This window comes from Suncus etruscus, chromosome 2, assembly GCF_024139225.1.
Source record: "Suncus etruscus isolate mSunEtr1 chromosome 2, mSunEtr1.pri.cur, whole genome shotgun sequence".
NCBI classification, from domain to species: Eukaryota; Metazoa; Chordata; class Mammalia; order Eulipotyphla; family Soricidae; genus Suncus; species Suncus etruscus.
The window spans coordinates 96,463,379-96,487,355 of record NC_064849.1 but is presented as its reverse complement, the minus strand read 5'-3'; the positions used below and the strand labels follow the sequence as shown (position 1 = coordinate 96,487,355).

The window sequence follows — 23,977 nt, the reverse complement described above, 5'->3', positions numbered from 1 at the left end:
TGAGAAGCAATGTCAGCAATTACCTGACTTTCCAATCAAATCATATGAAAAGAAAGTCTCTATTTGCTTAAACCATGATTGATCAAATTCTCTTTTATACACAGTCAAAAATATTCCTAAATAGTGTAGCTGGCAAAGCTTCCTCCTATAGTCTTTAAATTGACCCAATCAATTTATATTGATCCAAAGGTCAATCTGTATTGACCATTACCTGTGTAAAGTAACTAGAAACTTAGTGTTGGGAGAGCCCCAATTTTCCCTGAGAGCTGGGAGAAAAGAGAACTTGATTTCATTAGAACCTCCTTTCTCAAAAGTAGGTTCTCAGCTTCTCACTACCTCTGGTGCACAGTGAGAGTAATGGCTTAGCCCGATATACAAGGAGCCTTGCAACTAGCACAATGTAATACACAGCTATGTCTAATAAAAAAAATACAGAGGCCATGGGTTACGGGATCTTTGTCATAATGAGCATCCCTGGGGAAACTTTGGAGGAGAATTGGCTCTTTGCAGTATCATTATCTATCTTGCTCTTCCCCTTCCATTCCACCTTGAGTCTCTGGAGTTTTTACCAGGAAATTACTTGTAATCTATTCTGAGCCAGAATCTTGCCAGATGAGAGATCTTAAAGAAGCAGAGAAAAGTCTACAGAACAGAGTTTACCATGGAGGGGAAGGAAGGTATGGTGTTGGGACACTGTATGCATGAAACTCTATTATAACAGACTTGTAAATTATGGTGCCCAGAATAAAAGTAAAGCATTAACTTAAAGGGGCTGGAGCCATAGCACAGAGGTAGGGCAATTGCCTTGCACATAAGACAAATCTAGGACAGATTTGCTGATCTAGGTCAGATCTTGGTTCGATCCTTCAGCATCCCATATGGTCCCTCAAACCAGGAGAGATTTATGAGTGCATAACTAGGAGTAACCCCTCAGAGTCACCGGTATAACTTGGGGTATGCCCCCCCAAATTAACTTAAAAGTAGAAAAAATAAAATACTTTTACCATATAAAGTAAAGCAAAATACAAAATACAATAACAAAAATCAAGAAGAAAAGTTTTGTTCCAAACTCCTTGATTACAATATTATGTTCATAGAAGCAACCAGATGATTTCCAAACACCTCACTTTTCAGCATCTCTGAGGGCTTAGCTTTTTGGCAATTTCAAACATACCCTAACAATAAACCCAATATTCATTTTTCTCATTGCCAGATGAGAAATAAAGCCACATCTTTTACTGCCACTTTGCCCCTTTCAATATTGGTTACCAAACTTACCTATTAATTATTTTATAGTCACTAACAGATTATTTGTGAGTCATTGGGAAGTTCATATTTATTTTAGAATCACTTAGAAATTCTGGCAATTATCTGCATCCTGTGTTTCATAAAGTATGTTTTGAGTGCTCCAAGGTGTACGAAGAAATAAAAAGTTGAAGTCAGGGTATCACTATCATGGATATCATGGATGCTGCCTTATAGATGGGAACTGTGCCCAGGCACTCATAACAAAAACAGGTTGCTGTCTCCAAAAATGATAAATTATTCTTGCTCTTTTTTACATTAAAGAGGTTTAGAGGCATTTAAAGAAGTCATCAAGAAACCACTATCTGTCTAACCTGCCCTAGACCTGATTCTCAGAGCTGCCTGAAATGACCACGTAAAACCAAATGGCTCCAGCCATCAACCGCACACTGCAAGTGGCAAAGAAGAGAAAGAGTGAGGACAAGAGCAAAGAAGAGAAAGAGTGAGGACAAGAAGGATTTATTCCAAGATAAACAAGTTCCTAGAAGTGGTTTCCAGGGGATTCCATCTGTCTCCTTCACATGAAGCTCACTGATCTCTCCTACAAAGGAGTCTGGTGTAACAACTAAATATTTGTGACTCTCCTTACCTAGACTGAAAGTTGTATTCTCTGGGGTGATATTAGGAAGTGTGGTCTGAAGGAGGTGATAAATTATGAAGCAAAGCCATCATAAAATAATGTGTGCCTTACCAAAGATACCTGCGAGGTCAGTCCCCTTCCTGGAGGACAAAGCAGAAAAAAGAGGCCCTCTTCTGATCTTGCAAGCAAGCACCTTAACCTGAAATTTCCAACTCTGAACCTATGAAAAGTACAGTAAATGTCTATTTCTAGCTGCGCCCAATCCACAGTATTATTACCTACTCAAATAGACTGCAACAGAGACAACTGGGATATGTTGCTGGGTTTTTTATGTATTCATCACTCTCAGCTTCTATTTATAGCAGGAAAATGGTCATTAAGTAAACAGTTTCTGCCATAGTTGGCAAAAGAAGTAGCCTGTCAATGACTTACAGCTTTTCATCCTCTTCTCAAAGCAAGTATCATCTTTCCCATGGGCACTTGTAAAGGACAACCTAAATTTAGGCAAACAGCCGACAAAGATCAAGACATAGCACCCCATATTTGTTTCTTCACCTGGTTTTCTAAGTATGGCCATCTTAGAGAACAGTCACAAGCATTGAATCTGTGACTGCTTCCATGCATCAGTAGCAACGATTTGTAACAGACCTTTTGGCCCACAATACATAAAATATTTAGAATCTATTTCTCAAAAGAATAAAAAGATGCTGGGCCAGGTTACCTTGTAAAAGACAACGGAAATAACAGGAACCGTCACTTTAACTCTGCTAAAAGAGAAATCTTTTTGTGGTATGTTTCACAAATATTCACTATCCACTTGTCTAGAAAATTGACCTCTTATAAGAGAGATTCTCACAATAGTCGACAAAAATTCACATTTTACTTAATGCTTGTGTATGTAAGAGGGAACATGGTTGTCCCTATTTTATAAAAAGAAACTATTTTATGTAGTTTTCCCTACTTTATATAAGGAAACTGAGGTACAAAGAAATTTAGCAGTTTTCTTCTTTCAGTGATTAAGGAGCCAGAGTCTCTGAGCAAGATCTTTTGTAAATTATGTGCAAGATTTACAAAAGTATTCTAGTTTTTTTTAAAAAACATAAAATGTTAATAGGCTAAGAAAAATGGGCATTTTTCCAAAGAAGATATAAAAATGGGAGGAGTTGGATGTAGCTCAGTGGGATAGGATTTATATTGTATGTGTGAGGTCTGGGTTTGAGCCCCAGTCACACAGATGGAAAAAGGTCTGCTAAGGGCCAGTAGAGAAAGGAAACATGTTCAACAAACCCAATTATCAATTAATTTAAATAAAAACATCCCTGACATAGTACTTCGTACATTTTAGGGTGATACCAAAAAAAAGTAAGAAATAAGAGCTATGAGGATGTGGAGACAAAAACCTCATTTTACACTGTCCCTAAAATACCAATTCCAATAGCCACTATAGAAACCAATATAGAGGTTTCCACCAAAAAAAATAATAGTTTCTTTAGGGCCAGAAAGATAGTATAGAGCTTAAGTTGCTGCCTTATACCACATAACTTCTCTCAAGAAGAGCCAAAAGTGGTCCCTTAGCACAGAGTCAAAATCAGATGTGCCCTTCCCAAAATTTTTTGTAACTTTCCCATATAACTCAGTAATTCTACTTCCAGAAAAAAAGACAAATAAAATTATATTACTATCTTAAAAGTTATCTTCACCCTTCTATGTTCTTGTAATATTTACTCACAATGTCCAAGATATGAAATTGACTTAAATGTCCATTGATGGATGGGCAAACAAAAGGAAGATTCCACTTTCACATATAAAACCCTTGTAATGGTCACAAAAACATCATACAGTGAACCTGAGCCAGGATTCAGAACTAAGTTCAAAGCACTAGTAGTTGCAATAACTGATAAGTTATGGAGCACTTTTCTCATCTTTGCCATGGGAAAAATTCCAGGTGAGGTCAAAGGGACCCAGAATTCCTTTCAAAGAAAGGAAAGTCATCTGTGATCTGTTTCTAATCGTTGAGGTTGTGCTGTTCAGTTGAGGCATTTGGGAACTTTTATTTCTGCTTAACTTCAAGTTTTGAAAGGATGTCATAGGGTGGGATGTCAGGTAGTTCCAGTTTAGAAGAAAAACAAGATGCTGAGTGCCAAGCAATTCAAAGAATATCACTGATGGCATAATTTTTATTGATTTAGGAAGTGTCAAAAAAGGCCCTTTCTGAAATCCAGCCATAATTCTATGATGCTGTCTTCTTTCAAATGCAAGTTTGTTTATGATGTATAGAACACTGCCTTTATCAGCCTTTGTTTGGTTTAGTTGTTTATTGAGATTAGATAAAATGGAAAAAAGTCACTTAACACAAACCTATTTTTAATCATAAATAAAAGACTTTGAGGGAATAGTTAAAACCAAAAATATGGAAAGATAGAACAGTGGATAAGTTGCTTGCCTTGCATATAACCGTCTGGGTTCCATCACTAGACTCCCAAGCACTGACAGAAGTAACTATTGACAGCAGTCATGAGTGACCCCTGAGCATTGCCAGGTATTACTAAAAACACAAACTAAAAGCCTCTGGCCCTGACGTGTTTCATCATTCCTTAACCTTATCCACATCTTTGTACATTTTCTTGCCTTGAGTTCTAATACCACTCTAGAATGTGCCACCACTTTTCTGCCGTGAGGTGACCTAGCACAATGCCTTTATTGTCTCTGGTTTCTAGATTTGTTTAAGAGACTCTACTCCTGGGCCCGGAGAAATAGCACAGAGGCGTTTGCCTTGCAAGCAGCCGATCCAGGATCTAACGTGGTTGGTTCGAATCCCGGTGTCCCACATGGTCCCCCGTGCCTGAGAGAAGCTATTTCTGAGCAGACAGCCAGGAGTAACCCCTGAGCACCGCCGGGTGTGGCCCAAAAACCAAAAAAAAAAAAAAAGAGAGAGACTCTACTCCAGCAACTTCTCAGATAAAAATTCATCTTGCCTTTAATTCTAAGAACTAAAGGACCTAAGTTTCCTATATGCCACCTCCACATCATAAATTATCATTTTATTTATTCATATATTTTAATTTAATCACCATGAATTACAACATTATAAAGTTATTCATGGATGAGTTTCTGGTGTACAATATTTCAACACCAATCCTTCACCAGTGTCCAGCATCATAATTCATGGAAGAATCATCATTCTTTAAAATGTGGCTCAGCTGGACCACCATTTCCTTATTTAGCTCTGTCACTATCTGATTTACAGAGACCCTGGATTTTATCTGAGACATCCTCATTCCACCACAAGTGTTCACATCAATTTTGATGAGTTCAGAGCTGAAATTATTCAATATGATGTTCCTGGAATTGTCCAATTTCTACCAACTTCCTCTACTTGCTGTTCTAGTAACCTCTTCCTGAATTATCTCTTGATAATTCTGAATTATCTCTTGATAATTCTGAATTATCTTGATCTTTCTGAATTATCTACCATCTGGCCTTCTCTTCAAAATTCGACATCTTCTTTCTCAATACTTTTCAGGTTCATTATGACAACCAGAGGTGCTTATAAACTTACAAGACCCCTAGTCTTCTGACTGCACTTTCCTCTTAGCCACTCACTCTTCTGTCTCCCTTCTAGGTTCATTTTTCAACCCTCCTCATTTCCTCATTCAAATTCTTTTGTAAATCATCTGACCACTCTTGAGTAGTACCTTCTTTCTGACAATCTCTAATTTTCCCTCATGCTTATCTTGGCTAGTTTGTCTCTAAAGCCCTCCTTCATGGCAGCTCTGAGGGAAGCTCATAAAGTGAATAGGCATCACTGCATACTTATTCTTAAACCACACTGATCCTTCGGATATACTTTTTTAGGACACTGGTTAAGTTAGTTTCCCAATCTTTTCTACAGACTAACTCAAGCCATTACCATTCTCTTCTATATCTTGTATTAAAAGTTGCAGCAAAACCAGGACCATGATATATAAACGAAGTCTCACACCTTCTATCAAATTTTTAAAAGCATGTACCACTAAGACCACGACAACTTTGTCTTCCCTTCATGGAGGAAATGATGAGCTCTCCCCCATCAGGATGATCTTGCTGCCTATAACATAGTTCTCATCCTCCTTTTTGAACCCCACTCATCATTTATGTCTTTACCTCCTCTGTATCAATTCCTTTGCATTTTGTGAAACTATAAACACTCCTAAATCTTACACTCCCTCTAGCTAACACCCTTCAAAGCCACATTATCAGGAGGAATCTCCACTTCATATTCCAACACTATACTCTGGTTTTCCATCTTTACTCCAGTAATCATCACTAACCTGACTTCCAACTCCAATAGACCTCTTTAGTTCCTATTTATTTTACTTAAAATTAAGTCTATTTTTTTCTCTTTTTGCTTTTGTTTGGTTTTGGAACACATCCAACTATGCTCAACGCTTACTCCAGGCTCTGTGCTCAGAATTTACTCGTGGTTCTGTGTTCAGAGATTACTCCTGACAGCAATCAGCAGACCAAAACAGGGGTCAGGGATCAAACCTGGGCAAGCGATGTGCAAGGCAAATTACCTATCGGCTTTACAATCACTCTAGTCTCCCAAAATTGAGTCTCTGTACTCTTCTTCTTGCAAGTATTCTCTTTTAATGACTCTGACTACTCTTTCCCAAGCTTCAGTTATTTGTCCTCTTTCTTTGTCTCATTCTTGAGACCATTTCACAGCAATTTCAAACTACATCACACTTAAATTTATGTCTCATAAGTCTTTGTTTTAATTCATGCAGTGCTGAGCCTCAGAGCCAGATTTTACATTCCAACAAGTAAACTTATTTTTTTGCTTTGTTTTTTGTTTTGTTTTGTTTTGTTTTGTTTTGGAGGGGACACACCAGGCGGTGCTCAGGGATTACTCCTGGCTATCTGCTCAGAAATAGCCCTTGGCAGGTACGGGGGACCATATGGGACGCTGAGATTCGAACCAACCACCTTAGGTCCTGGGTCTGCTGCTTGTAAGGCAAACACTGCTGTGCTATCTCTCCAGCCCCACAAGTGAACTTTTTAAAAGACCTACAGACATTTTAGGTTTAATGTTCCTGATGAATTTCATCATATTTTCCTTCATATTCCTTGTTGCCTTGAAAAAAAGAAATGGCATCACCTATAAAATAATTAAACATTATTCAAGAGTCCTTTTCACCCTCTATATTGAATCAACAACAAAGTCCTATAAAATTTCTCTGTCTGGACATTTTCTGCATGCTTGCTCCTTTCCTCCATGACCATATCTGTGAGTTCAGGACCTAATCACCTTCCATTTTCTCTATTAAAATGCTCTCTTTATGTGGAGAGAAAGGAACTCTTATTCACTGCTGGTAGAATGCTGTCTAGTGCAACCTTTATGGAAATCTATATGGAGGGCCCGGAGAGATAGCACAGCGGCGTTTGCCTTGCAAGCAGCCCATCCAGGACCAAAGGTGGTTGGTTCGAATCCCGGTGTCCCATATGGTCCCCCGTGCCTGCCAGGAGCTATTTCTGAGCAGATAGCCATTAGTAACCCCTGAGCACCACCGGGTGTGACCCAAAAAACAAAAAAAAAAAAGGAAATCTATATGGAGATTCCTCCAAAAACTAGAAATTGAGCTCCCGTACAATCCAGCTATACCACTCCTAGGGATATACCCTAGGGACATAAAAATACAGTACAAAAATTCCTTCCTCACACTGATAGTCATTGCAGTGCTATTTACAATAGCCAGACTATGGAAACAACCAAGATGCCCTTCAACAGATGAGTGGCTAAAGAAACTGTGGTACATATTCACAATGGAATATTATTCAGTCGTCAGGAGAGATGAAGTCATGAAATTTTCCTATACAAGGATGTACACAGAATCTATTATGCTGAGTGAAATAAGTCAGAGGAAGAGAGATAGACACAGAATAGTCTCACTCATCTATGGGGTTTTTTGGGTGTTTTGGGGGGCCACACCCATTTGATGCTCAGGAGTTACTCCTGGCTAAGCCCTCAGAAATCGCCCCTTGCTTGGGGGGACCATATGGGATGCCGGGGGATCGAACCACAGTCCATCCTTGGCTAGTGCTTGCAAGGTAGACACACCTTATCTCTAGTGCCACCTCGCCAGCCCCATCTATAGGTTTTAAGAAAAAAATAAAAGACATTTTTGCAATAATTCTCAGAAACAAAAGAGATGAGGGCTGGAAGATCCAGCTCACAATATGAAGCTCACCACAAAGAGTGGTGACTGTAGTTAGAAAAATAACTATACACTACAACTATCATAACAATGTGAATGAATGAGGGAAGTAGAAAGCCTGTCTCAAATACAGGCGGGAGGGGTGGGGAGGAGGAAGATAGATGGCATTGGTGATGGGAATGTTGCAATGATTAAGGCGGGTGTTCTTTATATAATTGAAACCCAACTATAATCATATTTGTAATCCATATGTTTAAATAAAGTTTTTTTTTTGGTTTTGGGTCACACCCAGCAGTGCTCAGGGGTTATTCCTGGCTCTACTCTCAGAAATCACTCCTGGCAGGCTCAGGGGACCATATGGGATGCCAGGATTTAAACCACTGTCCTTCGGCATGCAAGGCAAACGCTCTATCTACATGCTATCTCTCCTGCCCCTAAATAAAGATATTTAAAATAAAATATAATGCTGTCTTTACTGGTCCCAGACTCACTTTTTTTTCCCTTTAATTCACCCACCACATGATTGTCAGAGGAATCTGTGCAGAATGGAAATCTCAACTTTATACACTTTGATTTAAAATGCTTTGGTGTTTCCCCATTGTGTGCAAGTACCACGCAGATATCTCAGTATTTGATGTTTTCCAGTCCTTGTCTAGCTTTCCAGTCCTGTTTCTAGTAATCTTCCTTTTCTTCAAAATCTAGTCTGCATATCCCAGTGGATAACCACTGGGATTCCCCACCTAGATATCCATCCTGTGTGTACATAGTCTCTATTGAGGAACATCTATCCTTTATTGTTGGCCTAGAGATGTCCCACTCTTCCTTGTATAAACATTGCTGGAAAGTTCCACATATCCACTTTAGCCAGAGTGAAACAGTTTATGTATTACTTTGTATAATATGTGTAAAACCCAGAGTATCCACATTGAGTATGATGTAACTCTGCTTTCAAAACTACTTCTCCTCATATGCCATAAAATCTTTTAGGGCCTGAGTTATATCTTTCCTATCTCTTGTCATCATATCAACACTTTATAAAAGACCATTCTGTTGCTCTAAGAATTGATCATAAAGAATCATTACAATCACTATTAGAGTATACATTTAAACACAACGGTATGCTCACAGTTTAAATCCCAATATTTGAACTGAACAATTACACCAAGTATTAAAAAAAATGACCCGTATAAATTACTTTGTTATAATGAATATTTATCAAAATAAAAATAAGATGAACAAAAATAACTTTAAAATAAAGTCAGTAAATGGAAAGATTCCTACAGTTACAGGCTTTTGAGGGGAAATATAAGAACTTTAAATTTAGGAACGTTAAATCTGCAATTAAGGATTTTTTAAATGTGCCTCAGACTGAAGATAAGGATGGTAGACACCTAAATAAATAGTGCCATCACTGACGTTCCCTTTTAACTTTATAACTAATCCAATGAACACTAATATAGTTTTGAACAAGACATTTTAGTTCAATTTAACAAAAATTCTTATCTGAACAGTCATTCGGCAGAGTATGGCAGAAAAAGAACAACTTTGAACATCGGACAAACCAAAATATGGATCAAAACTCAATCATTCCATTGATTTATGACCCAGAGATACTTAACCTCCTAGACACTCAATTTCATTGGCATTCATCTCCACTAGTTATAGCAATTCGCCCCAATTCTCCTACTCAGCCCAGAGAACTCAGCTCAGAGTGTAAGGTCAACAGAATTTATTGCTTTTTCAAAAACTGAATGAAATTTCATTTTGCACATTTTTATGTGTAAATAAAACCTGTGTGAATATTGGAACATTCTCTTCCCTATTTCCTTCTTAGCCTAACAGCTTGTGATGCCTCTTCCAGCCTAAGAACTCTCAAATCCTGATTTTCTTTTTAAGAAAATAACTTCTATCTTCTTTTCACAGCTAAAATGAAGCAAGTGATCAAATCAACAAAATAGATTTTAAAAAACATCCATTTACCTTAAATGCTAAGCTGTTGCCACCAGTTGCTTGGAATGGAAACTAAGGACGCTCTCCAGAGCATCTGGGCGGACCCACCCCGCCTACATCCTTCTGCCTCCTCCTCTTACCTTTTCTCCTCGGACATCCTGGTCCATCCTCTTCACTGCCATTGGATCACTTGCAATCACATTCTGTGCCTAATTGGCTCTCTTCACTGTACATCCATGTCTTGACTCTGCCTTTTCTCTGGGTTACATTTATTTGTGTTGCTAGGAAATCTTGGGGCTGTAAAAGCATCAGCTGTTTGCTCTGGGAGAGAAACAGGAAGTTTAGCTGGGAATTGGTTTCTAAAGTAGAATCAAAACTTGCCTCGTCTGGTTTAGAAGATCATCTAATAATCTCAGCAAATCGTCATACTTCTTCGAGTTATCCCCTTCTAGCCTGTCTGTTGTCTTCAGATGTCTGACTGCTAAGGTGGCTTATTATCAAGACTTAAACCCCTACATTAGGGAGCAGTCAGGTGTAAAGAATTCAGTGAACTCTGCCTTCTTCACATCCACACTGCAAGATTTTTCTCTTAATTTATTTTTCATTTCTCTTTCTATGCTGGCTCCTCGGCAATAAAGTTGCTAGATAAGAAGCTCTATAGGCTCTATTAAAATAAAATACCTAAATATAGTCTATATTGTTGACACAAACTCTACCACTATCATTTCCACCATGAAATAGTGCCTCCTCCCCCAAAATAAGCAAGGACCAGATTCTTAAAAATCTGCTTCCACATCTGAAATTCCATGTATTTCTCAGGAAAGCATGACCATTATTTTCTACAGTTATACCTGTATTGTCAACATCTCACACTTGCTTTAGGAATCAATGAGATAGATTTTTGTTTGTTTGCGTAGTTGTTGTTTGTTTTGGAGCCACTCTTGTCACTGCACAGGACTTTCTTCTGGTTCTGTACTCAGTTATCACTTCTGCTTGGTTCACTAGACCATATGTGCCAGGAATTGAGCCATGTTCAATACAAAACAAGTTCCCTACCCACCACTGTACATCTCTCTGGCCCTTCTCGGTGAATTATAATGAAGACATTTTGATTGAGATTTCAGCAGGATGTAATTTGAAAGACAAGAAAAGAAAGAAAGGGCTACTTCATGAAAATGTCCTTTTTCCAAGTTGGGTAGGGAAGGGAGGTATACCTTCTATGCAGTAGAAATTGCTGTCATAGAAGAGATTAGTGTGCAGCTACCTCAACAACAGGTTTCTTCTGAGTATTTTCTCTCAGCTTTTTTAGCTATTGCATGTTCAAACACAAACTCTTTTGCATCTGACCTCCTGGTCCTAATCTATTCATTTTACTTTCACTAAATAAAAATTATTGAGCTTAAAAAATAAATAGCTACTAAGGAGCAAGCTCTTAGAAAAGATATGCACCTATGAATGATCATTTGCCTTTTAATTAAATAGTAGGTAGTGGAAAATCAGCAGAGAGACCTCACAGACTGGGAGAAAATCTAGTTTCTCTGAAATATTTTCCCAAATACTCAGTATGGCACCTGTACAAACATAAAATCAGGGCCGGGATGTGACTCAGCAGTAAGACAAGATTTGCAGACTTAAATAACATACACCAGGCTGAGGGGTTTAGTTCCTGAGACCACACGCATGCATGCACACACACACACACACACACACACACACACACGCACACACACACAAAATCTCTCTCACACACACATGCATTCCCTCCCAATATTATATTCATTTTTGTTCAATCAAATTGTTAATCTATTTAGAAAGACTTTTATATTAAAGATATTTGATAAATTAAATCGGTTATAAAGAAATAGTTTATTTCTTTTGATAAGTTGAAATTTGTATAAGATTATAAGTATCTCAATTACTTCATTTTAGATAGATAATAGGTTTACATTTAGAGAATTAGCCTAGCTACTTCTCAATAGTTGAAATTAGGATTTTGTAATTGAAACAGCAAAAGGTTGATATGGGGGAAGTCATACTACAAGACATTTAAAGTAAACAGGTACACCAAAAAAATCAATATGCAACATGACTGATGGTGGTAGGTAAATATATAGGTATGTAATCAAAGGAAGCAGAGATTTAACTTAATTTCATAATCTTAAAATGTGTGTGCTGGACTGGGAGACAGCACTGGATCTAGCTCAATACTCAGTACCACCTACTCAGCTGTAGTCCTGGTAGTCTCTAACACTGGAGAAAGAGGCCTAAAAAAAAACCCACATTCTTGTGTGCTAGGATTCATTAGAACTGTTTGGTTGATCATCTTTTTCATTTTAGACATTAGAGTCTATGCTGTCTGTATAAAACTGTTTTTATTCATTTATTGATTGATTGATTGATTGATTTTGGGGTCACACCCGACTGCACTCAGGTGTTACTCCTGGCTCTACACTCAGAAATTGCTCCTGGCAGGTGTGGGAACCATATGGGATGCTGGGATTTGAACCACCGTCCTTCTTCATGCAAGGCAATTTTTTTATATCTCTGACGACTAATGCATTAAAAAACTTTGTATGTGATTATTGCCAATTACACACTTTCTTCTATTGAGTGCTCACTCAATGGTTTCAATCATTTTAATACAAAATCTATAGATTTATTTAGACATTTGGATACAAAATCTTGTAAATCCTGTATGCTGCAAATATTTTCTCCCAGTTTTTACCTTATGTTTTTGTTCTATTACTGATATTGTGAAGAGTGAAATTTTTTTACAATATCCCACTTGTCAAGTGCTGTTATCTTTTCATATTTTGTATTATAAATAATTTGACCTTACCATAATACTACAAGCTTTTTTTAGAATTTTTGTATTTTTGTCATTTACATGCAAGTCTATGCCACACTTGAAGTTCATTTTAGTTTATAATATAAATAAATGGCCATTATCTTTCAACATTGTCAAGATCCTATTAAGATGTACAATCTTCATAGCAGAGTTTCCTAAAGAAAAAGAAAAACAACCCTTTTCTTTCCCTATCTTTTCAAAATTCAACTCCACCTATTTACTTACTTCAATTGCAGAGCATTTAAAATGCACTTAAAGTGGTAGGCAGAGACAAAAGGCAGAGGGTTATATTTCATGGAAGGAGAACCAGCAGAAGTTTTTGTGGAAGGAGTAATTTGATCAAATTCAATGGCAGAAACCAGCTGTCCCTTGGAGGAGGCTTCAAGGGAACAAATTTGGAGGAGGCTTGAAAGGAACAAATTTGGAAGGATTATTCTGGTTCACCGGCTTCTTATGGATCAGGTTTTAGGGCTGGATGTAGAACCCAGTATGCATCAGTTACAGAGATGGCCTCACTAAGTTTGAAGATGCTCAGGAAAGATGACCTAAGTGGAAATGAGAAGAAGGGAGTTACAGTCAGGAAGCCCCATCACATGATCCCTATCTTGTTTAGAAGAAAAAGAAAGTCAGCCATTCATTCCAATGACACAGCAGAAAGGTTTCATGCCTGTCCATCAAGCAACTAATTCTACAAATATGTTTCAGAAATCTCATTAGAAATTCAGAAATTCAAAAATAAACACATGCATGCTGTATGGTCCTGGCTCTGTGACATTCTAGCACCAACACAACGTACAGAATAGGTCAACACCAGTTACCCAGACTGTGTACATTCAAAAGATTCCTATCCTAACATTGGCAAGGATGAATATTTGACAATTTCTTTATAAAATTTTTTATTTAAATTATCTCAAGATGTTTCACAATTACAGAATTGAGCAATTAAAAAGTATGGTTTCCAGGGACATCTGCTCTGTTTAATGTTGTTTTCAGTATGTTTTTATCCACTAAATGTAACACATTTTAAACCAATAAGGAGAAATTTTGTTCCATCTGAAAATGCAAAAGCAAATATGAGGGCACACTCATTTGAGAGTGAAAACTTTTCATGAAAGCAATAGACCACAGGAGAAGCTTGGCATTAAAGTTTATTGAGATCCAAACACTGAAATGGGACCAGTGAGATAGTTCAAAAGGCAAAGCACATGTTCTGCAAATATGAGGCCTGGGTTTAATCCTCCAAATTATGTCATCCCCAGGGAAGCCAGAAATGAGATCCAAGCACTGACTTGAAAATAACTATTGAAGCACCACGGGGCTTAGCCCCCCCCCCAAATAAAATGAATAAAATAATAGTTTTTAAAAAGGAAGGAGGGAGGCAAAGAAAAAAATTACACAAAAATTCCGAAGTGTTTACTTTTTGTTTTGTAGGGGGGACTAGAGATGAAAGATGCAGAGCTGAAGAAACTGTCCTCGAAATACTACAGGACAGAGGCCAGAACTTCTGAAGTCTTGAAGTCTGCTGATAGGGTCATGTGAGCTTCCTAAGGAGGGAATGATCCAGAGAGCAGAGCCAAGGAGAAGCTCTGTATCTCAGTAGAGGTACCCACTGTGCAAGGCCAAAGAAGACCAAATTCATGGACACCAACCGTAAAATATTGGCTTCTGAGGCAGGGGATGAGATGTGAAATGGGTAAATAATTGCTGAATGGGTGTAGAGTTTGAGAATAAGAAACAAGATGCAGGGGCTGGTGCGGTGATTCAAGCAGTAAGGCCTCTGCCTTGCCCGTGCTAGCCCTAGGATGAACTGTGGTTCGATCCCCCGGCATACCATATGGTACCCCAAGCCAGAGTGATTTCTGAGCCCATAGCCAGGAGTAGCCCCTGAGCATCACTGGGTGTTACCCAAAAACCAAAAAATAAATAATAATAATAATAAGATGCAGAGTTGATGACAGTGATTTTGGCATAGCCATGCAAATGAAATTAATGCCACTGAACAGTATTGTATATCTCATAGTTAAAATGGCACATCTTGTGTGATGTATATTTTTAATATGATCTTTACAAAAAGAAGTCAAGAAGACCACCTAAGGATTTCTAAGCAGAGGGAGAAATAGTGAGAATTCTGCTATTTTTGAGTGAAGTTGAGGGGAAGGTAAGGGAGCAGGCCAGGGTGTTAGGAGCAGCTAGCAAGGCAACTGCAGCTACCCATAACTACACCTACAGGATTAACCTTAGTTTCAGACCTCCTTCAGCTTCCTGTCCCTGAACAGCAACCAAGTCACCGTGTGAACCAGCTTCATACAGAGGTACAGCATGTGCAGGGTTATTGTCAGCACAAACAAGAGAATGTCAAGCAGATACTGTTGGTGTCACGGCTGCTGTAAGGAATAGGGCTTGAGGTGGGCTGAACCCCCTATCTAGAGTATGTGGTCAATACAGCCCACCAGCCTCTGTGTAGGGGTCAGAGGCTGGAAACGCCTAATGATGCTAATAGCCTCTGCTGCTAATTTGAACCTGCTGACAGAAAAAGACACATAGTCACATGTATAGAGTCAAGTCTTACAAATCAAGTCTCACTCACATATACTTTCAGCATATGCAGAAATGATTTGGTCTCATAGCAAAATATTGGATTTATCCATGTCTTGCTGAGTCTCCTATAAAGTTGGAACTTGTACCTACATACAAAGACCCAGACATGAGATTAAGGTTCAAGGTTATATGATAGGGTCACTGAACATCTCTCATAGAAAAGCCTATACTAGAAAGTTATTAAATTAAGACCCTGGGGTGAGTTCTGGCAGGGAAACCACTGGATCTGGACATTGACCCAGGAGAAAAATTCTTCCTTGGGAGTGAACACAACAGTAGAGGAATGGAACCAAGTCACCATAGTGGAGCAAGGAAGTGGTTTGAAGAAATTCCTCACAGTGGAAAGCCAAGGCTAAAAGTCTGGTAGCAGACCACATGCACTTGCATGCAGAGAAAAGCACTCACAGAAATATGTCCTGAGTTTAGTGCAATGGAATCCAAGTGGCTATCATTTTGGCTGCTTCTTGGCATGGCTGATAGTCCTCTTGGAAGGAAGTTAGCATGTTCTTGGATGTTGCTAACTACCTTATTGTCATTTAATTGAGCTCATTAAACATCTCACCATGATGTTAATAGAGTCATTCTCTCAAAGTTACAGAGCCGATTGGGATTGATTAAGTCTTATTTTGGGGGCCCGGAGAGATAGCACAGCGGTGTTTGCCTTGCAAGCAGCCAATCCAGGACCAAAGGTGGTTGGTTCGAATCCCGGTGTCCCATATGGTCCCCCGTGCCTGCCAGGACCTATTTCTGAGCAGCCAGCCAGGAGTAACCCCTGAGCATCGCCGGGTGTGGCCCAAAAACCAAAAAAAAAAAGTCTTATTTTGGTTTTTACTCACTGAACTTGGTGGGCTTCTATACATTTTCTCCTTTGCATTTGCTGTTCTGCTGCTGTGCTTAGGGTGAAACTTTGCAGTTAGCCCCATGAGAATCTCTGAGGTGTTAAATGGGTATTGTTCTTTTCCTTCTGTGATTCACCCCGTGACAAGAAGTATAATTGTGGGCCAGAGTGATAGCACAGTGGTAGGGCATTTGCCTTGCATGCTGCTGACCTGAAAGGAACCTGAGTTCGATCCCTGGCATCCTATATGGTCCCCCCAAGCCTGCCAGGAGCAATTCCTGAGCACAGAGCCAGGAGTAATAACTAAGTGCCATCCAGATCCACTACATCTTTTTTTTTTTTTTGCAACACAAGCCTCTCCTGAAAGCAGCACCATGATAACTCTTCTCATTAAATCTCACACTGCTCATAGTTATACTTCTTATTTTGGTCTTTGGACATACCCAGTGGCACTCAGGGGTTTACTGGGCAGAAATAAAGGAGTTAAATCAACCTAAAGAGTCTCTCTGCAGTGAATGAAACCATAGTTAAATAAAAGACATCACACTTAATAGGAGACTATTTATACACCATATATCTGATAAAGGGTTAATTCCAAGATACATAAAATATTCACAAAACTCAGGAGCTGGAGTGATAACACAGCATGTAGGCCATTTGCCTTGTACACAGCAAACTGGATTTGATACCGTGTATCCCATATAGTCCCCCAAGCCTGCCAGAAGTGATTTCTGAGGCAGAGCCAGAAGTAAACCCTGAACACTGTCAGGTGTGGCCCAATAAACAAAAACAAAACAAAATTCAAAAGTTCGACAACAAAAAAGTCCAACCACCCATCAGAAAATGGGAAGAAATGATGGAAAGAGACTTTCTCAAGAAAGACTTACAGATTGCCAATAGATATAAAGAGCCCTACATTACATATTATCAGGAAAAGACAAAGCTAAATGCCAATGAAATAACACTTCACACCAGTAAGAGTGATTTGAATCAAAAAGGCCATAAGCCGTCAATGTTAGATGGGATGTGGTGAAAAACAAATCTTTCACTGTTGGTGGAAGTGTAAACTGATCCAGCCTTAATGGAAATCAATGTGGAGGTGTTTCAAAAACTTAAAAACAAAACTCCAATATGACTCAGATTCCACTACACAACACGCATTCAAGAACACATAAGCAATAATCTAAAGAGACATAGGAACACCATGTTCAATGCAGCACCATTTACATGAGCTCAAATATGAAAACAATCCACACATCTAAGAATGATTCATGGATAAAGAAGACATAGGTAGAGGAACAGCTATAAGAAAAGTGAACTCAGCTGTAAGAAAAAGATGAACTTATTTCAGCCTTTTGTTAAAACATGGATGAAAATAGAGGCAGTATGTTAAAATTAAATAAAAAAGATAACAAATGCTAGATGCTATCACTTACCATACTTGTGGTATTTAAGGAATCAAAGAAGTCTTCATTAAAAACAAAACCTTGGTCTCTGACAACAGAACTGAAACAGCAGTTCCCTACTGAGGATAGGGAGGAAAGGGGCACATTATCTATTACGTAAGGACTGTAGAAGGTATTTGACACAGGGTAGGGTGGAGGTGCATTCACTTTGTAACCTAAACTATAAAAATTAACACTCTTAACTTACCTATTAAGTCAATAATAATTCTTAAATATTTGAGACTAGGGCCAAGTACTAAAAGTTCTAAACCATAATAATGAGTCTATAACAACTACTTTCTATTTAAGGAGACTTATGATCTACTACCGGAAAATCATAAGTGATGTAACTATATACATTTAATTAATGCACTTACTTTGTACTGATGTTGGGAAGTCTGATTATGGAGATTTCAAATTCAAAGCCAAAACTTTAAAACATACCACAGCCAGAATTTGCTTTCTGGTAGAACCTGGATCTCATACAGAGTTTCAAGCTTAGATTTAATTCACAGTTGTCACATTTCCGTAATTTTTGAATTTTAGGAAGAGCTCCCATGAAGCTTCATCTCATCTCCCACCCTTTCTCCCTAGGTAACTTGACCTTATCTGTAAGACCCCGCCCATTCCTGGGAAGGGTCTTGCAGGTAAGGTCAAGTTACCTAGGGAGAAAGGGTGGGGGATGAGACTTCACTCCCACATCTTTATTTATATCATACTCCAAAAATTGTGGCTTGAGCACCAATGAACCAATGTTTTAGGACCATGCCAGCCCAAATGACTCCTGCCCAGGAGCTGGTAGATCATGTTCAATTTAGATCCTTTTTTTTTTTTCTTTCCATGAGGTCTAGTAATGTCTAGACCAGGCGTCTCAAACTTGCGGCCCGCGAGCCGTTTGCGGCCTTCCATACAACATTTTGTGGCCTGGGGCCGGCCTTCAAATAGTGTAGTATTCGCGATTATTCGCTTACCAAATAATCGCAATAAAAATCGCATTAGTAAGAAAAAAATCACATTAAACATTCGCATACCCCGAGCAGTTCCGTTCGGGGTATGCAAATGTTTAATGCGATTTTTTGCGATTTTTTATTGTGAATACTCGGTAAGCGAAATCCCTTATGCGGCCCTGCCTTACCCCGACTTTGCCTCCTGAGGCCCCCAGATAAATTGAGTTTGAGACACCTGGTCTAGACACTCATAGCAATGTCTAGAAGTGCTTAGGGCTTACACCTGGCTCTGTGCTCAGAGGTTACTCCTGGTGGGGCTTGTTCAATCATTCATCCTAGATTTTTGAAAATACAAGGAGAGTCACAAATCTATTCTTTATAAAGTGAACATTTGCAATGCATGCAATATCATATATTGATCTGCTTCAGTTATCTGAAACAACTACAAACACAACTCAAGGAACAAAGTGTAAGGTGTCTCTGTCCCACTAATGCAGATCAAGGGGATGGGGGTGGTGGAGGGAAATGGTGACATTGGTGAAGGAAAGACTGCACTGCTGAACGGTGGTGTAGATTCTATGTCTGAAACACAACTATGAACATTTCTGTAACCATGGTGTTTAAATAAAGAAATTATAAAAAAAAATTAATAGTGGAAATAGGTTGGGTACCTAACAAAGAATTTTGGGTTCTTTTGAACATATAAGGTAGAAAACTAATCTAATCATTTTACCTGAATCTTTCTAGCTTTTCTCCCAATGCTTCCCCAATAAAATAAATAAGTAAGCTACCTGTTAGTATCACAAAAACATTATGTGACCTGTAAGTTTCAGATTTTCTACAAAAATGACCTACGCAGGGCCCTTCATGCTTTGTATCTCCCTTCTTCAACCTCAGAGATCTACATACCTTTTATCTTCTATGACTTGTTTCAACTTCAAAGCTAATGTCTCTTCCTTGATCTGCATTAGCAGGATAGAGATACCAAGTTTTTTAATTTTTACTCATAGGAGGTTTTCAGATCAGTCTCCAAAGAGAGGAATGCCCACCATGGGCACACCATGTTGGATGGCCTCCATTATACTATTTAATCCACCGTGGATGACAAAAAGATGGATTTGAGGGTGAGCTGTTGTAAATTAAACAGAACAGAACTTTCAGGTTGAAATATTTCATAACACCAACTAAAAGGAATAAGGGAAGTTGAAAAGACCATGAGGTATCAAAGTATAGAACTATTGACAGGTTAATTTGAGGAACATCCATGCTGCATGTTTCAATTCGTGGGATTACAAACTTTGATTTTGAACATATTCCTTGCCTTGTGCAAAACTCATTGAAAAAGCAGGACACAGATAATCCTGTAGAGAGGACAATACTAAATCTGACTTCTTCATGTATGCAACCACATTTAAAATGTGGAACCAGAAATCTATTTTCTAAATTTCCCAGATTCTTTTGAGTTATAGCTGTGCTAATGAGCTTCTAATTCAATCCTTATCTATGGAAGTGATGAATCTCTTAAGAGGTAGTACCAAGCACAGGATTAATTTGGAGAGTGAGAGAAATCTCTTATTTTAGGGAGTCAGTAGAATGAATAGATGATATAAAATTATCACTAAGCTTGGCACTTGGATATTTTGCTATATCCTAGGGACACTGTTGGTATTGCTACTATGAAGATATTATTTTTTACATTCCTTTGCAGCTAAGGTGTTTATAGACACCAGTACCATGTGTTTGTAATGACACTTCAATAAGTACTTGTGAAGTCACTTAATACAAGTAACAATGGCTCCTTAGTAGGAGTTCACAGAGTTTGAAAGTTATAGTTGTGTTTGAGTAAACTTGTCGGGATTAAATAAGTAATTCAAGGAGACTTTGAAGCTTGCTGACATTGGGTGTATGACATAAAACAAAGACTTGTAGGGCATCTTACCTCTCCAAGAATATTCTTATTCCCTATAAACTTGAGGTGGCTACTCTATCACCATATTCTAAAGACTTATTTTAGCTATTAAGAGCTTTAGAATTATTCAATTAGAGGTTAGCACTCCAGTGAAACCTAAACACATAAATTTAATAAATAAAAAATAAAGTAGATCTGGTCAATGCTTACCCAGAAGATCAGTCTGAGGAATCCAATTCACAATTTCTACATTTGCTGCCAATTTCACATCTTTAGGAAAATGAGAGCACTTGCATCTCCATATCACACCTTGAGGAAGATGAACAAAAGCATCGTTCATTTCTCTGTAAAGTTCCTGTGATTGAAATTTGCTCACCATGGAACCCAAGGCCACAAGAACAAAGCAGTATGTTTAAAGTCATTTATGAAATCCTCAAATTCCTGAGGAGAGATAATGAATAAATGGAGATTACAAATGTGATTCACAGAAGCATAGACAGACATAAAAAGCAAAAGTCACAATATAAGTTCTCCAGTTATTACCTAGAGCTTTATTTCTCAAAGTGGGTAATGTCACCTGGATGGATGATCTGGGGGTTGTAGGGGACTGAGGCATAATTAGGGGTAATTTTCTTTTAGTTTGTACAAATAAGTAAACTTCCCAAAGTAGCAAACTACTTTGGTGATTGCTGAGTTAAAAGAGGGGATATAGGGTCCGGAGGATAGGGAGTTTGTCTTGCACATGGCTGACCCAGGATGGACCTGGGTTCGATCTCTGGCATCCCATATGGTCCCCCAAGCCAGAAGCGATTTATTTCTGAGTGCATATCCAGGAATAATCCCTGAGCATCATTGGGTGTGGCTAAAAAGGGGGAGGAAGGAATAATGCAAATATTTGTTGGGAACTTCATGCCTAGAACTAACTGCTTAAACTGTTCTCATGGCCTCTGGCACATCAAGTGTTTTCTACAGTGTTCTTGTCCACCCTGTTATTGGAAATATCTTCATCTTTGAAACACTAATTTTAGTTTCAAAGTCATCATAAGGAATACTACCTATTCTAGGGCCCTTTTAGATATGGTCACTTAGATGTTTCCAAGGCCTGGAAGAAAACATTTGCATCTAATAGAGGAAGGTTGGACTTTTAGAATTTTAGAATTTGATTAAAGTGGGAACATAAGAAATAAAGAACAGGGCAGTCCCTCACACCTATACACAACACTCAATGTAGCATATTATTCCCTGATATTTTGTGCGATTCTCTGTCACTCAAGTTCGTCTCCTACTTTAGTAAACTCATAATTACAAATTACATACACACAGAAATATTTCCTTTAAATCAACAGTACCCAGTACCAGTTCTAGATCTAGACAATTTTTTCTTCTTTTTTCAGATAGTCCTTTTGGGGAAGTGAAGAGAATTGGGGTCACGCGCAGTGTTCAGTATCTTCTCCTGGCTCTGAGCTCCAGAAAGGATGGAGCCAGGGCTAACTAGGTGCAAGGTAAGTAAGTGTCTTAACTCTTGTACTATCTCTCAGGATGTTCCTTTTTTTTTTTTTTTTAAGATGTTCTTAAAGAAGATCATGCCCTAATGTTGTGTTCTTGGCTTTTATAGTTTTCAACTTATACTTCCAAATATTTATTCAAACCTTGACTCTATAAAGTCCCTTGATCTATCTCGGGCTATATTTGTGCAAATTAAATATTCCACTTCTCCAGGCAGAGCTTCTCTAGAGAGCATAGATTCATGGCTAAGTTTTGTATATCTCTAAACTGTTGCTCTTTATTCTCCTCATCTGGGCAAACACTCCTCTTAGATTCCAAATGTCCTGCCATCAACTCAAACCTCATTGAATTCATGGATAAAATCTTCTTACTCACTAAACGTAAGATCAGTAGAAGATAGACACTTTGATGCCTACAAAGTCCAATTGAAACACTTTCTGATTCTGAAATAAATGGTTGTAGAAAAGGTCACTGATGCCATCTGTGACTCTGTCCCCTTGTTTATCTAAATAAAGGTTATCATCACACTTCTCTCTGGACAGTAAGAGTTTTGTTAAATTTAATTTCATAAAAAGCCAACCTGCAACAGGCAGTCAACTGACTTAGTTCTCCTACATTTTTTAACATTTATAACAGTAATACCAAATTCAAATTATGTACTTAAAACTAATTGGACAGTTTACCAGACCCAGAGGTCTGATTTCCCAGCAGTCAAACCAACAGTCCTTGATAAATAGGAAAATCAGAGCATTATAGTCATAAAAGAAAATTCTTACATGCCTGCAGTTTTCATCATAATTCCCTGTTTTAGATACACCCATTTCAGTTTATGAATAATTCATCTCCTTCATAAATATTGTATGTGATAGATACTTACTACATGAATACATTTTGTATATTTTTGTACAAATGCAAATATTTTAATAAAAGGCATTCTACCAGGGTCAGGATTTGAATAAGGCAAGAAAGGACTTGTGTATACTGTGTAACTAAATATTTAATGTTAAAGCTCTATAAGTATGACCACTGTATTTGCATGATTCTGCGATTCAGTACTTCTTTTAGAAGTGTGACCCTGAGGATCAGAGCAATAGCACAGTGGATAGGTTATTTGCCTTGCATGCAGCTGACCTTGGTTGGATCCCTGCATTCCATAGGGTTCCTCAAGCCTTCCAGGAGAAATTTCTGAGTGCAGAACCAGAAGTAACCCCTTAATGATACTGAGTATGGCAAAAAAAAAAAAAAAAATGGGGAGGGGCCCAGAATTTCACTAGTCTCATCAAACTTTAGTGTGAAGTTCCCATTGGAATGGAAGTCAACTATATACTAAAAGATCTTTGCGTATTAGATATCCTCACTCAGTGCTAAGGTTTTACTTACTGGTGGTACTGGCTTTACAGCTTTGGCCATTATGCATCCAATATACACAGTGTTGGGGAACAGGAGCCAAGAAAATTCAAAGGCCAAATCAGAGTTAAAAAAAAAAAAAACAAAAAAACACAGTTCTGCTTTCTTTAGAACATTAGTCAAAACTGGCTTGGGGCTTTCTGGAAAATGCTCCTTGATGGTATTATCAAATAAAGAATGAACTTTCCATTGTGCCTGAAAGAAATCAGAGAACATCAGAACATTCTTTACTCTGCCCTAGAAGTCCATCTGGTCAATTAGAAAAAAATTTAGTGCAGGTATGTAAGATACAGAGCTTGGTAGCCTCAACTCTGCAAAGCTGAAGGTGTGAAGAATGACCACAAATGGTTTTCCAAGCTTCTCAGTCACCAGGAGAGGACAATAGTCAAAAAGTTCTATAATAACAAGGTCAAAGTTCTTATTTTTTAAGGAATTTATGATATCACT

At 38.2% G+C, this 23,977-nt stretch overlaps 1 protein-coding gene across 1 annotated transcript in view; it reads right to left on the bottom strand.

The window, feature by feature from the left end:
- Positions 1 to 15,123: 15,123 nt before the first annotated feature.
- Positions 15,124 to 23,977, bottom strand: part of UGT3A1 (UDP glycosyltransferase family 3 member A1) — a 29,076-nt gene continuing 20,222 nt past the window's right edge. The window contains 5 exon segments of the mRNA XM_049769038.1: positions 15,124 to 15,400; positions 19,618 to 19,837; positions 20,828 to 21,022; positions 21,025 to 21,058; positions 23,504 to 23,976. Of these exon segments, the coding sequence (XP_049624995.1) occupies positions 15,124 to 15,400; positions 19,618 to 19,837; positions 20,828 to 21,022; positions 21,025 to 21,058; positions 23,504 to 23,976 (1,199 nt within the window).